Source organism: Erythrolamprus reginae, chromosome 2 (genome assembly GCF_031021105.1).
Source record: "Erythrolamprus reginae isolate rEryReg1 chromosome 2, rEryReg1.hap1, whole genome shotgun sequence".
Taxonomy (NCBI): Eukaryota; Metazoa; Chordata; class Lepidosauria; order Squamata; family Dipsadidae; genus Erythrolamprus; species Erythrolamprus reginae.
In genome coordinates this window covers 98,523,109-98,538,654 of record NC_091951.1, presented here as the reverse complement: position 1 = coordinate 98,538,654, position 15,546 = coordinate 98,523,109, and the positions used below count along the sequence as shown (strand labels likewise).

General features: G+C 44.1%; 1 protein-coding gene across 1 annotated transcript in view; it reads right to left on the bottom strand.

The window, feature by feature from the left end:
• GFRA3 (GDNF family receptor alpha 3) overlaps positions 1-15,018 on the bottom strand; it is a 62,059-nt gene extending 47,041 nt beyond the window's left edge. The window contains exon 1 of the mRNA XM_070738902.1: positions 14,868-15,018. Coding sequence (XP_070595003.1) covers positions 14,868-14,985 — 118 coding nt within the window. The 5' untranslated portion in view covers positions 14,986-15,018. The remainder of the gene's footprint in view (positions 1-14,867) is intronic.
• Positions 15,019-15,546: the final 528 nt, after the last annotated feature.

Below are 15,546 nucleotides of genomic sequence, written 5' to 3'. Positions count from 1 at the left end.
GAGAGACAAAGAAAGCAAGGGAGAGAGAAAGAGAACAAGAAAAAGAAAGCAAGAGAGAAAGAAAGAAAGAGAGAGAGCAAAAGAGAAAGAAAGCAAGAGAGAGAGAGAGAGGGAGGGAAGGAGAGAGAGAGAAAGACATAGAGGGAGGTAGGGAGGGAGAGAGAAAGAGAGAAAGAGAGCAAAAAAGAGAGGAAGGAAGAGAAAGAAAGAGGGATGGAGAGAGAAAGAAAGATGAAGGGAGAGAAAGTGGGAGGGAGAGAGAAATAGAGCGAAAGGGAGGAAGAGAGAGAGAGAGAATTTTTTTGTCCAAACTTTTTTTAGTCACGCCCCCCCCCCCCCCATGCTCAATGTGCACCAGGGTTTCCTAAATGTAAAAAATGTGCCGTGGCTCAAGAAAGGTTGAAAATCACTGGTTTAAAGAACACCATGACTGAATGGCCCAACATGCTAATCCTAAACCAAACAAACCAGATGAAATTAAGCATGTAATGTGAAATTTGTTTCCCTGCAACTAATCCAAAGAACTGTGATATTAAAAAAAAACCAATTACAGTGGTGCCTCTACTTAAGAACTTAATTCGTTCCCTGACCAGGTTCTTAAATAGAAAAGTTTGTAAGAAGAAGCAATTTTTCCCATAGGAATCAATGTAAAAGCAAATAATGTGTGCAATTGGGGAAACCACAGGGAGGGTGGAGGCCCTGTTTCCTCCCAGGAGATTCCTAGAGAGGCCCGACAGAGGCTTCTCCCCGCCTTTTCCAGCCCTGTTTCCCACCAGGAGATTCCTAGAGAGGCCCCACAGAGGCTTCTCCCCACCTTTTCCGGCCCTGTTTCCCCCCAGGAGATTCCTAGAGAGGCCCCACAGAGGCTTCTCCCCACTTTTTCCGGCCCTGTTTCCCACCAGGAGATTCCTAGAGAGGCCCCACAGAGACTTCTTCCTGCCTTTTCTGGCCCTGTTTCCTCCCAAGAGATTCCTAGAGAGGCCCCACAGAGGCTTCTCCCCACCTTTTCCGGCCCTGTTTCCCACCAGGAGATTCCTAGAGAGGCCCCACAGAGACTTCTCCCTGCCTTTTCTGGTCCTATTTCTTCCCAGGAGATTCTTAGAGAGGCCCCACAGCGGCTTCTTCCCGCCTTTTCCGGCCCTGTTTCCTCCCAGGAGATTCCTAGAGAGGCCCCACGAAGGCTTCTCCCTGCCTTTTCTGGTTACAGTTTCGGAGGCTCAGGTTTGTAAGTGGAAAATGGTTCTTGAGAAGAGGCAAAAAAAGTTTGAACACCCGATTCTTATCTAGAGAAGTTTGTAAGTCGAGGCGTTCTTAGGTAGAGGTACCACTGCATATTGGTAGGGCCCCTGTTCATATTTTTCTACTATTGGTACCGTTTGTCATTCTAGTTGTTTTAATCCAGCTGCTTGTTTGCTTGTTTATGTGGGTTTTAATGTGGGTTCAGTTACAGGTAGCCCTCGACTTACAACAATTCATTTAATGACCATTCAAAGTTACAATGGTACTGAAAAAAGTGACTTGTGGCCATTTTTCACACTTACGACTGTTGCGGCATCTCCATGATCACATGACCAAAATTTGGATGCTTGACAAATAGTTCATATTTATGACAGCTGCATGATTCCGGGGTCATGTGATCCCCTTTTGTGACCTTCAGACAAGCAAAGTCAACAGGGAATCTGGGTTCACTTAACAACCATATTATTAAACAATTGCAGTGTTTCGCTTAGCCACTGTGGCAAGAAAAGTCATAAAATGGGGCACAACTCACTTAACAAATGTTTCACTTAGCAACGTAAATTTTGAGGCTCCGTTGTGGTCGTAACTCGAGGGCCACCTGTATTTTACAGCTTTTTGTGAATCTTGTGAACTGCCCCAAAACGTTTGGCGTGGGTGGCCCCATCAAATAAATTAAATTGAAGTTTGATCCGTTACTAATTTTATTTCCATGCAGCAGCACTGCAGTCAATTCACCCCACATAACCTAACAGATAACAAGGACAAAGGATCGAACTGAGTTACTTGCATGAAATCAAAACAATTTAAATTAAGGAGCAAATTATTCCCTCATCATCCCACACGGAAAATCTATACAACAGAAACCTTCACTGAGGGCAATGGATATGCATATGCCAATCCTTCATTTAATTAACCAGTCAATAATCCATAGAGATGTATATATCGATGGAAAATATTCCAGGACATCTTGACAAACAATACTACTGTGACTACCAGGTGCTAAAGGTATGCACCAGGGGTGGGTTGTTCCCATTTCGGCCCGTTTCTAGGGAACCGGTAGTACTAGCGGCAAGAGGCTCCGCCTACCCACACAGGAGGCTCCACCCACCCACGCTTCTGTGCCTGCACAGAACCGACGCAAGCACGTGTGCGAACTGATAGTAAAGGGTCCTAGAACCCACTACTGGTCTGCACTCAAGAATTCTTGATGCGAACAATATGAAACTGATGACCTCCAAGCCAAAGTACCTAGCCCCTCCCTCAAATCAGTCTCAGTGCCAGAGGACTAGAAGATAGGCAGTGCCCTATCAATTTTTAAAATGAACTCAGAGCAGTTCTAGGGAAGCCTAGGCTGGCTCACCATGTACAGTACACAGGGAAAATTAGTACAAAGTTTGCTTAACAAAAATCCTCATGGATTCTGCAGAAACAAATATTACCCATACCAACCCTCTTTTAAGTAGTCAAGCATATATATTAAGGTGATCCTGTCAGTCTGCATATCTGGATTTTCAAAATGTTTTAAACTATTTGTTTGTTTTATTTATATTTATATTTATATTTATATTTATATTTATATTTATATTTATATTTATATTTATATTTATATTTATATTTATATTTATATTTATATTTATATTTATATTTATATATTTTTATATTTATATATATGTATGTATGTATGTATGTATGTTTGTTTGTTTGTTTGTTTATTTATTTATTTAGTATGTCGCCCCTCTCTGTAGACTCGGAGAGTCTTTTGCTCATTAAAAACTCTTGAGTAAATTTAATGTTTGTCCTGTTACTGCTAACTGGTTAAAGAATGGGAGGGGGGGAGGACTAGGAGTACAGAGGCAATTAAAAGATAAAAGAAGCTGAATTCTTCAAGGATTTGGGTTGAAAGTAGTGCTTTTAATTTTTTTTAATCAATGATCTTGACTTTTGGGTGGGCAATGAGCCAGGTAGTCAAGATTATGGTTGATAATAAACTTGGGGTTCTTAAGCTGTGTGAAACATAAGGCATTTTACTGTTCTAGCTTTCTGCAAAGCACTTTGGTGCACAAGTTGAAAACTGCTGTGGGAAGAACCAAAGGTTTTGAGAACCTCTGTACTAAATTATTTCAGGTGGTAAAAAAATTAAAAAGAATAAGAACAGGTCCCGAAAGGTTTCTTTGTGTGAATGGCCAGTCAAATGACAAATGCAATTTAAGTGTAAAGGAAGTATACCGGGACAACACACATTTTGATGCAGTCTGAGTGCAGATGCAACTGACTGTTTAACTAACCGGATATTGGACAACAATAAAGAGTCCAATGAAAATGTTAGCTCATATGAGGTATGTCCCAAAGGTGCTTTTTTTCAAAGTGCAACTGGACTTTCTTGATTTTTCTCGAAAATCTTTAACTTCTCATCCAAGAAGCTTTTTCAGCAGGGAATAGAAAGGATTTAAATTCTTAGTAGTCCACCAACCTCATATGAGGCCGTTGTGAACAAGGCAAATTTCATACTAGGCACATTAGGAAACAGACTGAAAATGAAAGAGCAAATGCTATAATATAGAAAACTATGGTATAGCTGCCTCTATGAAACTTGGTACAGTGGAAAAAAGTGAACACAAGAACAAGGGGACACAATCTGAAGTTAGTTGGGGGAAAGATCAAAAGCAACATGAGAAAATATTATTTTACTGAAAGAGTAGTAGATCCTTGGAACAAACTTCCAGAAGACGTGGTTGATAAATCCACAGTAACTGAATTTAAACATGCTTGGGATAAACATATATCCATCCTAAGATAAAATACAGAAAATAGTATAATGGACCACGAGGTCTTTTTCTGCTGTCAGTCTTCTATGTTTCTAAAAGAATATAGGAGTGTGAAAGTGGGACTGCTGCCTGGGTTTTGTAAAAGGCAGAAACACCCACTTCTTCCCTCACACATTCAAAATGCATCCATACATTTACTTGCTCTGCAGGGCTGGATTCTATCACAGTTCTGGATCCTATGCACCCTTTTCTTAAATATGAGTCCTGGATCCTACTACAGACCTGGATTCCACCGCTACCACCATTCATTCATTCATTCATTCATTCAGTCATTCATTCATTCATTCATTCGATTTGTATGACGCCCCTCTCCGCAAACTCGGGGCGGTTCACAACAATAATAATAACAATATACAATGTAACAAATCTAATATTAAAAGAAAATACAGTGATCCCTCGATTAGCGCGGGGGTTACGTTCCAAGACCTCCCGCGCTAATCGATTTTCCGTGTTATAGTGGTGCGGAAGTAAAAACACCATCTGCGCATGCGCGCCCTTTTTTTTCCATGGCCGCACATGCGCAGATGGTGGAGTTTGCGTGTGGGCAGCGGGGAAGACACAGGGAAGGTTCCTTTGGCCGCCCAACAGCTGATCTGCTCCGCAGCGCGGAGCCGAAGATGGAGTTTCCCCATTGCCCAGGCAAAGGGGAAACCCCATCTTCGGCTCCTCGCTGCTGCCGCGCTGCGGAGCAGATCAGCTGTTGGGCGGCCAAAGGAACCTTCCCTGGGTCTTCCTGCTGCCCAGGCAAAGGGGAAACCCCAAGAGAGCCAAAAGAGCACCGGGCCGGTTGGTTCCCAACCAAAAGAGTTTACCCCGATTGTCCTCGGTGGGGGAAAACAGCGCGTCGCCAGGCTCCCCATCTTCAAGAGAGGCGCGACGGCTAGCCAGGATCCACGCAGGGGAGAAAAGGCGCGCGCTCCCAGCCGCTGCGCCCCGCTTGGAGAGCAGCGGCGAGCAGAGCACAGAAGACGACGAGGCTTTCGAGGGCTCCAAGGCGGGCGGTGGCGCATCCTTCGAGCACGCCGGCGGCGACCCCAAGCTGAAGGCGGCCACCACACACACACACGCCGCCGCCGCCGCCATCCACCCCGCCGGGTTCCCCGCTTGCTACCTCTTCGCCTTCTCCCGTCTCCGAGGCCGACCAGCCCAAGCCGCAACAGACACACACACACATACACGCACTCCCTCTCTCGCGCTCACACAGGCGCACTCAGACAGAAAAGAAAAAAAAATCCCCAAAAGAGAGGGACAAGAGGCAGGCACAAAGCGGGGGCACAAGGGGAGCTGCCCGGCAGAGGTTGCTTTTTTTCTTCTCGTGGGCAAGTGGAGGGGGGGAGAGAGAAGGAAAGAGAGAGAAGGAAAGAAAGAGATGAGAGAGGGAGGAAGAGAGTGTGAGAGAGGAAGAAAGAGAGAAATGATAGAAAAAAGGGGAGAAAAAAAGAGAAACGAGAAAATGATTGAAGCAGAGAATGACAGGAAAGAAAGAGAAAGAGACAGAGAAGTGACTCTTGGTGATGACGTATGACGTCATCGGGTGGGAAAAACCGTGGTATAGCAAAAAAACCGTGGAGTATTTTTTAATTAATATTTTTTGAAAAACCGTGTTGTAGCGTTTCGCACTAATCGAGACCGTGCTAATCGAGGGATCACTGTATCTAGAAACCCGTCATTTAGAAAAGCATACAACACAAGCATACCATACATAAACTCTATAAGCCTGGGGGAGATGTCTCAATTCCCCCATGCCTGGCGACATAGGTGGGTCTTAAGCAATTTACGAAAGGCAAGGAGGGTGGGGGCAGTTCTGATCTCTGGGGGGAGTTGATTCCAGAGGGCTGGGGCCACCACACAGAAGGCTCTTCCCCTGGGTGGTTTCTTTGCTCATCAAGGACTGGATGCACCACCGTGTAACAAATACTGTATATAAAAAATACTTTATTGCTGCATATATTTTCTCCAACAACAGCCTAGGTCAATGATGGCAAACCTTTCTTCCCTCGAGTGCTGAAAAAGCCTGGGCGTATGCTATCGCACATGCGCAAGTACCCACACCTATAATTCAATGTGTTGAGAGGGCGAAAACAGCTTCCCTGCTGCCTGGAGGCCAGAAATGGCCTGTTTCCCAACTTCTGGTGGGCCCAGAAGGCTCTTGTTTCACCCTCCCCAGGCTCCAAAAGCTTCTCTGTAACCAGGGGAGGGTAAAAGCCAAAAACAACCTCCCAGAGCCTGTGTGAGCCAAAAATCAGCTGGCCGGCACACACATGCACGTTGGAGCTGAGCGAGGGCAACAGCTCATGTGCCAGCCGTTATGGCTCCGCGTGCCCCTTGTGGCACCTGTGCTATAGGTTCGCCATCACTGGCCTAGGTTGTTGAGTCAGGGGAGGGTTCTTTTAAGCTGAAGTTGGTTATTATTATTATTATTATTATTATTATTGATTATTGATTATATTTGTATGCCTCCCCTCTCCGCAGATGAAGAGGAGACATCTGGGCTCCCACCCAAACCCAACCATGCAACTTCCAGGACCAGGCTACACCAGTGATGGCGAAGCTTTTTTTTGCTCGGGTGCCAAAAGGGCACATGCATGAGATGGCACGTGTGTGCATGCCCACCCACAGCGATAATGCAATGTCTACCCCCCATACTCCTCTCCCACCCATGCTTGTGTGCAGACCTCCCTGAAGCCTCCAGACTTTCGGTAGGCTGGTTGGGTTATTTTTCATCCTGCCCAGGCTTTAGGAAAGCCTCCTGAACCCTGGGGAAGGTGAAAAACAGCCCAACAGGAGGTTCGTTTCTGAACTTCCGGTAGGCCCATTGGGTCCATTTCTGTCATCCACAGCCTCTAGAGCAGGGGTGGGCAATTAATTTTGCCATGGGGCTGCATGAGAAATTGGGATAGTTTTAGAGGGCCGGACTAATTAGTTCTACCCAATACTGTATATAGATGTAGGTGTAGATAAAGCAGTATATAAATCTAAATGCTATGCTTGATATGTTTAGAAATGTTAAGATGTAAAAATATGAAAATCAATTTAAAAATAAATTTAAAAAACTCTTCAAGAGGATTTGTAAATGGCTTCTTTAAGCCTCAACCTGCCCTCCAACCCAACAAACATACAAACTACTGGGAGTTTGGCTGCTAATGTATTTAAAATAATAATATTTGCTATTCAGTAACAAGTGAAACTTTGGGGTTTTATTTTAAACAAATCGCCATCCTCCCGGTGACTATTTCCTACAATTCCCAGGGCTGCTGCTACCGCCAGCCCCATTCGCTTTGGGAATCCTGAATGGGAAGGAGGCGTCAGGGAGGAAGCCCACAGTTTCTAGCTGAGTCCCGCTTGGCTGCTAGGCTGGAAGTCGCTGACAATGATGCCCAGCTACCGGATGTTTTCCACGAACTTTTCCAAGTGCTCTTCCAGGGAGCCGAACTTCTCTGCTATCCCTCGGAACCAGAGAGCAAAGGCTAAGCCCCACCGCAAAAAGTCTCTTTCATTACCCCGGTCTCCACGTTGCTAAGAACGAGGCCATGAACGCTTTTAAAGTACCATTTCCTCTTCCGGCTCAAAGGAGGGGCCGTCTCTCCTCCCCTGCTATTTAGTTCTGCATTCTGAGCTCGGGAATTTCCTCCCGTGTTTTCGATCAGGCGGTCTGATTTTTTTTTCTAAAGGGATAAATAAATGAACCGATTTTTATTTTTTTTAATCGAACGTGTAGCTCTCACAGATTTAATCATTAGTCTCATAGCATCCAAATTGCTCTCTTTTACACTGGTATAAACTGACCCTAGAGTTCATTTTGCTTTATTTATTTTTTAATTTAATTTAATTTAATTATTTAATTATTTATTTTATTTTATTTTATTTTCTTACTTACTTACTTACTTACTTACTTACTTACTTACTTACTTACTTATTGGATTTGTATGCCGCCCCTCTCCGGAGACTCGAGGCGGCTAACAGCGACAATAAAACAGTGTACAATAGTAATTTGGTATTAGAAATGATTAAAAATCTATTAATATAAAAACCAAACATACATACATACATACCATGCATAGAATTGTAAAGGCCTAGGGGGAAAGAGGATCTCAATTCCCCCATGCCTGGCGGCAGAGGTGGGTTTTAAGTTGTTTACGAAAGGCAAGGAGGGTGGGGGCAGTTCTAATCTCTGGGGGGAGTTGGTTCCAGAGGGCCGGGGCCGCCACAGAGAAGGCTGCCCCTGGATGCACGCGATCTAATCATTAATAGCATTTAGATAGAAATAGCATTTAGACTTAAATGCTGCAGTTGCCAGATGGCTATATGTCAACCATTAAACTCTGTCACAGACAGCCGGCGCACTCCTTGCCCAGATCTGGTCTAGAGGCTTTCCTGAAGCCTGCGGAGGGCAAAAATGGCCTCCCCCGCCTTCTAGAATGCTGAAAATCAGCCAGCCAGTGAACACATATGTATGTATGCCATATGTTTCGCCATCACGGGCCTACACTGAGCAGCAGATCTTGCTAGGAGTCCTGTCTGAAGCTTGGAACTTTATTTGGAACTACCGTAAGAAAGGAGCAAGCACACTGAAGCAGCACCCCAATTAGTGCAAGAATGTTTGGAAAAAGGCAAAATTTGTATGTTATTTTACTTTTTTAGACTTTAATGTAATCTGAGTATTAAAAGAAAAAGTATCAAAAGCCTGAGTATTAAAGATATATTTATGTGGCAACATCACTTGCCAAGCCTAGAAGGGTGAAATTGACCCAGAACAATGGCCTACTGTTGAGGAAAGTATGTTTTGCAATGAAGTACTTTGTACAGATCTGCTATTATATGCGGTGGCGCGTTCAGTCCTTTGGAGAGCAAAGAACCCTCATAAAAAGAGGTAGAAAAAGGGTAGAAGAGGGCAAGCAAAATGAGCAGTGGACTGGACACTGTCCGGCAAAGAAAGACTAGAATATTTAGGACTTTCTGACTTCTTAAAAAAGCTTGAGATTTATAAAATCATACATGGTTTGAGGAAAATGGACAGAGAAAAATGCTACTTTTTCCATTCCAGACTACGACCAGGGATCACCCAATGAAGGCGACTGTATGAAATTTAAAACAAGCGCAAAGATTTATAGAAGAACATATTGTTATAAAATGCGATGGCTGCTGATTCGATGGTTTTAAAAGGGGATCTAATAAATTCAAACAAGACAGGTATATTGAAGGTGATTGACCAGGATGACTCAATATTACCTACTCCATGTTATTTCTGGGTTGGGGTCAGCATACCCTACTTCGCAATGCTAATTACAACACAGGTAGATAGGTGTGTGTTCTCCTACAGCATTTGTTAACTTTCCAAAAATATCTGGTCAATGAACGAAAGAAAATGCTGGCTTTATATGTGGCTTGATCCAGAAAGACTGTTTTTATAAAATTCAAAGATCAGGGCTAAAGGAAGGGAACAGGGTAGTACCTTCCATTTAAGGAGCATAGTGATCCAACAAAATTTGCTGTTTTGCTGATATACTGCTAGAAATCATTTGTTATGAATTGAGCTTTGTTATTGACTCCTGCTTATATTATTGTATACTGTCAGAAATTAGTTATTTGGAACTACAGTGATCCCTCGATTTGCGCGTTCTCGATTAGCGCGAAACGCTGCAACGCGGTTTTTCAAAAAATATTAATTAAAAAATAAGTCCGTGTTTTTTTCCCTACACCACGGTTTTTCCCGCCCGATGACGTCATACTGATTGCTGATTGCCATTGCCATTGCCGCCAGCGCTGCCCCAAGAAAGCCGGTGAGAGGAAGGAAGGAGGGAAGGAGGGAGGGAGAGAAGGGAAGGAGGGAAGGAGGGAGGGTTGCCATTGCCATTGCCGCCAGCGCTGCCCTGTGGGTAGCGGCGAGGAGCCCGGAAAAATCACCATTGCATTGCCAGCCTCCGAACTTGCGTCGCTCCACCTTCTGCGCATGTGCGGCCATGGAACAAAGGGCGCGCATGCGCAGATAGTGTTTTTACTTCCGCATCCAGTATAACGCGGAAATCGGTTAGCGCGGGAGGTCTTGGAACGTAACCCCCGCGCTAACCGAGGGATCACTGTAATTCTAGCTTGATATATTGCAACATTGATACTGGTTGGCATTAGTGCAAAGCTTGTTGTCTCGCTTCTGTTCTTTGCTAGGCACATCCAATAATGGGCAGCCAAAAGTTTTACTGCCATACTGTGGGTGTGGCTTATTTTGTGGGTGTGGCTTAATGGTCACGTGGCTGGGTAGGAATGGCTTGCCGGCCATGTGATCAGGTGGGAGGGGCTTGAACGAGCATCATCGTTCAAGTGAACTGTTAAGTCCTTGACTTGCAACCTTATCAGTGTTGCTCACTGGGGTGAAAATTTGCTTTGCATTTCCTGCGCTCTCCTTCCGGGGTCGCCCCACCCACCTCAGGCTTGGTAGCTAGGTGAACGAGTGCTGCCAGAAGCATAAATGCTGCCAGCGCCACTTCCACCCATGCCTTCTGCTTGCACCTCAGGCAGGAGGTGGCCATGTGAGGCTACAGGGGAGCCGGGCAGGAGAGAGAGAAGCTTGTCTGAGGCCAGGAAGGAGGAAAGAGGAAAAAATCAAGGAGCGCAGAAACAGCAGCAGCAGGGGGAAAAAGGAGAGCCGAGCCGAGGCCAGTAATCCAGGAAGTGACAGCTGCCAATCAGCTGGAGCTGCACATGCATCTTCATTTCCACCCCTGAGCACATCCTGGAAAATATAAAAGAAACTGTTACCCAGAAATGTCAGGCCCCATAGATAAAGGAACCAGAGTAGAGAGTTTTCCTGTCTCATAGATCAGTGATGGCAAGTCTTTTTGGCACTGAGGGCCAAAAGGTTGCGCGGAAATGTCACACCACGCTCCAGAAAAGCCGAGCTTCTGGGTTCTAGCGCACATGCCTGACAATCAGCTTCCTGGCATGCATGTTCAGGGTGGTTTTCAGCACTGCCGCATGTGCAAAGGCATCATGCTCTGGAAAAGACCAACTTCTGGGTTCTGGCACACATGCGTGCCTGACAATCAGCTTTCTGGCATGCATGCGCACACTGGGTTTTGGCACTGCCGTGTGTGAAGGGCAGCTGATCGTTGTGTGCGCATGCACGTCAGAAACCCGGAAGACAAACAGGCAAGGCCGTTCGTGCCGGACATGCATGCCATAGGTTCACCATCATGGCCATAGATAATAACCACATCAGGGAGTTACTTGAAAGCATTTTGCTGAATAAACAACTTGGCCAAGGAGAAAAATTACCTTGACACTGGACTATAGGGATGTGCCATAAATAAAGTAGACAGAGACAGGAGCCTGAACAAAGAAACCTTTGAAGATAAAGACCCATGTTGGTAACAAACCTTTGTCTCTGATTGGGTAAACTTTGTCTCTAATGGGGTAAACGGTGTATAATACTGGCAGAGGTGTGGCTATTCCTTACATGCTTTTTCTCTCTCTTTTTTTCTGGCCTGTGTTTTGGAAATAGTTTCATTCAGTTTTTTGCTTTGGCCATAAATAAAAAGCTGTTATTTTTTGCAAGCCTCGTCTTGAGTCTCATATCAATAGCTCGGGGAAACTTCTGGGACCTTACATATTAATACTTTAGGTTGCATAATTATTCTAATGCTTATAGTAGGGTCCACACATATCTCAATAAAGCTGCACAAATAGTCTATATGTTTTCATACGCACTCTTCTAATGTGTGCATTTTTGCAAGTAATGGTCATTATTACATACATTTTAATGCACTTTGCTATCTACATTTGGCAATATTTGATGGAACAACTGTCAATGAAAAAAATGGAGCAGAGGTGTTTAAAAAGAGGTCTATCTTTGGTATCAAACCAAGTAGCAGCTGTTCATATTTCAAGATAGACTCTTTTGTTTTTCCTCTTCCAGTTTGCAGATGTGCTGCGGGGTTTTTTTTTGTGGCAGTTAACTGCTTTCCCCCCAAAGCAAGTCTGAATTGAATGTGCACTGGCACATAAAGAGAGCAAGAACTGGGCCAGCGCCTCAGGGCAGCAGCTGTTCAGAAAAAGAAGCAGCTTTCTGCGCTGCTTGTGTTAATAGGCAGAAAACCTAAAACGGAAAGCCGAGCCTTCATCCCCAATGACATTTTACAGGTATAGCAAGACAAGAGTATCATAAATTGCTTGCTGACCACCACTTAGCAGTAATCTGGCATCGCTTAGCAAACAGAATTACTGTTCTGTGCAAACTAGAAAAGAGACAGAGGAAAACTATGAGTGACATTCAGCAGATCAATCTGTCTCGTACACTTTTGTCTGTCCATGCCCCACCCCTGGCTGACCACAGGACACCCCCCCCCCCACATTTCTTGCAGCTATAGTCAACACAGACAGCTGGAGCAGAAGGGCAGGTACTCCCCGTTTTCTTTAACAGATGAATAATAAGATGAATCACAGTGGTGCCTTTACCTCTAAAGAAGGCAGACACGAGGGGCCTTTCGTGGCAGCAGGGATTTATTTATTTATTTTTATTTATTTATTTTGTCAAGCACATATTGGTAGTGTATACCATATTGGATTTGTTATTATGTACTGTTTTTTATTATTGTTGTGAGCCGCCCCGAGTTTGCGGAGAGGGGCGGCATATAAATCCAATAAATCTAATCTAATCTAATCTATAACAATGTTTATATTCATGATATTGGTACTACTAATAAAGAAACATTACGACAGGGAAGGTAGATATTCTGGTGCACTTATGCAAGCCCCTTACTGACCTCTTAGGAATCGGGGTTTATTTATTTCTTTACTTATTATTAGAGTTGAAAGGGACCTCACAGGGCATCAGGTTTAACCCCCTGCTTGAGCATGAAATCCTACAGCACTCCAGTCAAATGGCAGTCCAATCTCCTCTTGAAAGTGTCCAAAGTTGGGGAGTTCACAACCTCCGCTGGCAGACCGTTCCACTGGTTGATTGCTCTCACAATCAGGAAATTCTTCCTTATCTCCAGGTTGAATCTTTCCTTGGTCAGCTTCCAACTGTTGTTTCTCGTCAGACCCTCTGGTGCCCTGAGAAATAGTGTGTCCCCCTCCTCTCCGTGGCAACCCCTTAAGTACCTGTATACAGCTATCATGTCCCTCCTAGCCCTTCTTTTCATTAGACTATCCATGCTCAGTTCCAGCAACCTTTCCTCGTATGGCCTGGTCTCTAGTCTAGGTGTGGTCAACTATGAGAGGAAATGCATCCAAATTCCAAGACCCATGATTCCCATGGGATTGAAATTTGGCAAAGGTGTGGTTATTTCAGTGCTGGTGCACTGGTGCAGTCATGTGATTATCATACAAAAAAAAAAAGCCAATGTAATCCTAGGTTGCCTTAACAGAGGAATAGAATCAAAGTTACTCAGAATATTAGTGCTGCTTTATAAAACCTTAGTAAGAGCACACTTGGAATACTGCATCCAATTTTGGTCAACCTATTATAAAAAAAAAAGATGTTGAGACTCTGGAAGGAATGCAGAAAAAGAGCAACAAAGATGATTAAGAGGCTAGAGGACAAAACATATCAAGAACAGTTGCAAGAATTGGGCATTTCCAGTCTAATGAAAAGAAGGACTAGGGACAATATGATAGCAGCATTCCCATCAGGATTTTAGCATGCCTGGGGATTAAAAACACATTGATCGCTCCTTTCAAGCCGAGCAGCAATGGCCTAGTAGAACGAACCATACGAAATAAATAAATAAACAAATAAACAAACAAACAAAGAAATAAATAAATACAATACAATACAATAAAATAAAAACATTAACACCCTGGAAAATATTCAAAGATACTTCACAAGAAGAGCCCTTCATTCCTCCACTCGAAACAGAATACCCTACGAAACTAGACTTACAATCCTGGGTCTTGAAAGCTTAGAACTATGATGCCTTAAACATGATCTAAGTATTGCCCACAAGATCATATGCTGCAATGTCTTGCCTGTCAAAGACTACTTCAGCTTCAACCACAACAACACAAGAGCACACAATAGATTCAAGCTTAACATTAAGCGCTCCAAACTAGACTGTAAAAAAATATGACTTTAGTAATCGGGTTGTTGAAGCGTGGAACTCATTACCGAACTCCGTAGTATCTTCCCCTAACCCCCAACATTTTACCCTTAGACTATCCACGGTTGACCTCTCCAGATTCCTAAGAGGTCAGTAAGGGGCGTGCATAAGCGCACTAGAGTGCCTTCCGTCCCCTGTCCTATAGTCTCTCCTATATCTCATATTTCTTCTCTACTATCACCTCTATAACCTTCATTATGTATTACTGTGTATTGGACAAAATAAACAAATAAAAAATAAATAAAAACTACAAAGGAGGCACTAGGATGAATGGGCCCAGGGGATTGGCAAGCCCGAATTGACCAACTTCTAACAACACATAGAAACACAGAAACAACACATAGAAACATAGAAACACAACACATAACTTCAAGTACAACTACGGGCAAAAGCCCTGCCCAACTTTTAATGGGATGGAAACGCTGGTCCTTGACTGGTTGCATCCAAGTTATTGGAATAAAACGGAAAATCCCAAAACAGAGGGAATCAGAACATTCCAAATAAATGTCCCTGTATATGCAAGGGGTATACAGGGTCCCTATTTTCCCATCTGGGAAAATCTTAGAAATAACAGGCCCCAAATCCTACATAATTGCCTGAAACTGGTGGCGACATATAGATCAATTATGCTATTCAACACTGACTAGGAGATAGGCCCAACCCCTGATCATGTTCTCCCTACAGCTATGACTAAATCCCAGGAACTCACTTAGCTGCTGATCCAGAGGCACGCCCAGTGATACCGGTGAGTCCAGTCCAGGAGATCCCAACATCTTGCCCGAGATATTCCAAAAGTTTCCAGAGGAGAAGCCAGAAAGATAAAACATGTTCTCTGGCTCCAGCCATTGCCCCACCTGAATTGCCCAAGTCAACAAGAGCTGTAACACGCCCTATGCATCTCAGCGATTACGTATGAAAAATTATGTGCTGAAGTAAGGGGGGAGGGATCTTATGTCTTGAAGAATTTGGGAAGTTTTCACTCCAGTCCGACAGGGAAGTAAAGGAGGAAAATTCTGATTGTTCCACGTCCAATTGGATCCCTATTTAACCCTCCTGCCTTTTGTATACTGCCGCTGGAAGTTACTCCCTGTAACCTTATAAAGAGCTGCAGTCACTCCACCAGTCTCCTGTCTCTTCAGTATCAGAACTCAGCAGTTTTCATCGTACAGCATGGGACAGTGATGGTGAACCTTTTTTTCCTTGGGTGCCAAAAGAGCATGCTGTCATGCATGTGTGAGTGCCCACACCCATAAATCAATGTCTGGGGAGGGCGAAACAGCTTTCACTGACGCCTTGGAGTCCCTCTGGAGGTCAGAAATGGCCTGTTTCCCAACTTCTGGTGGGCCCAGTGGGCAACCAATTTTTTTACTACCACACTGTGGGTATGG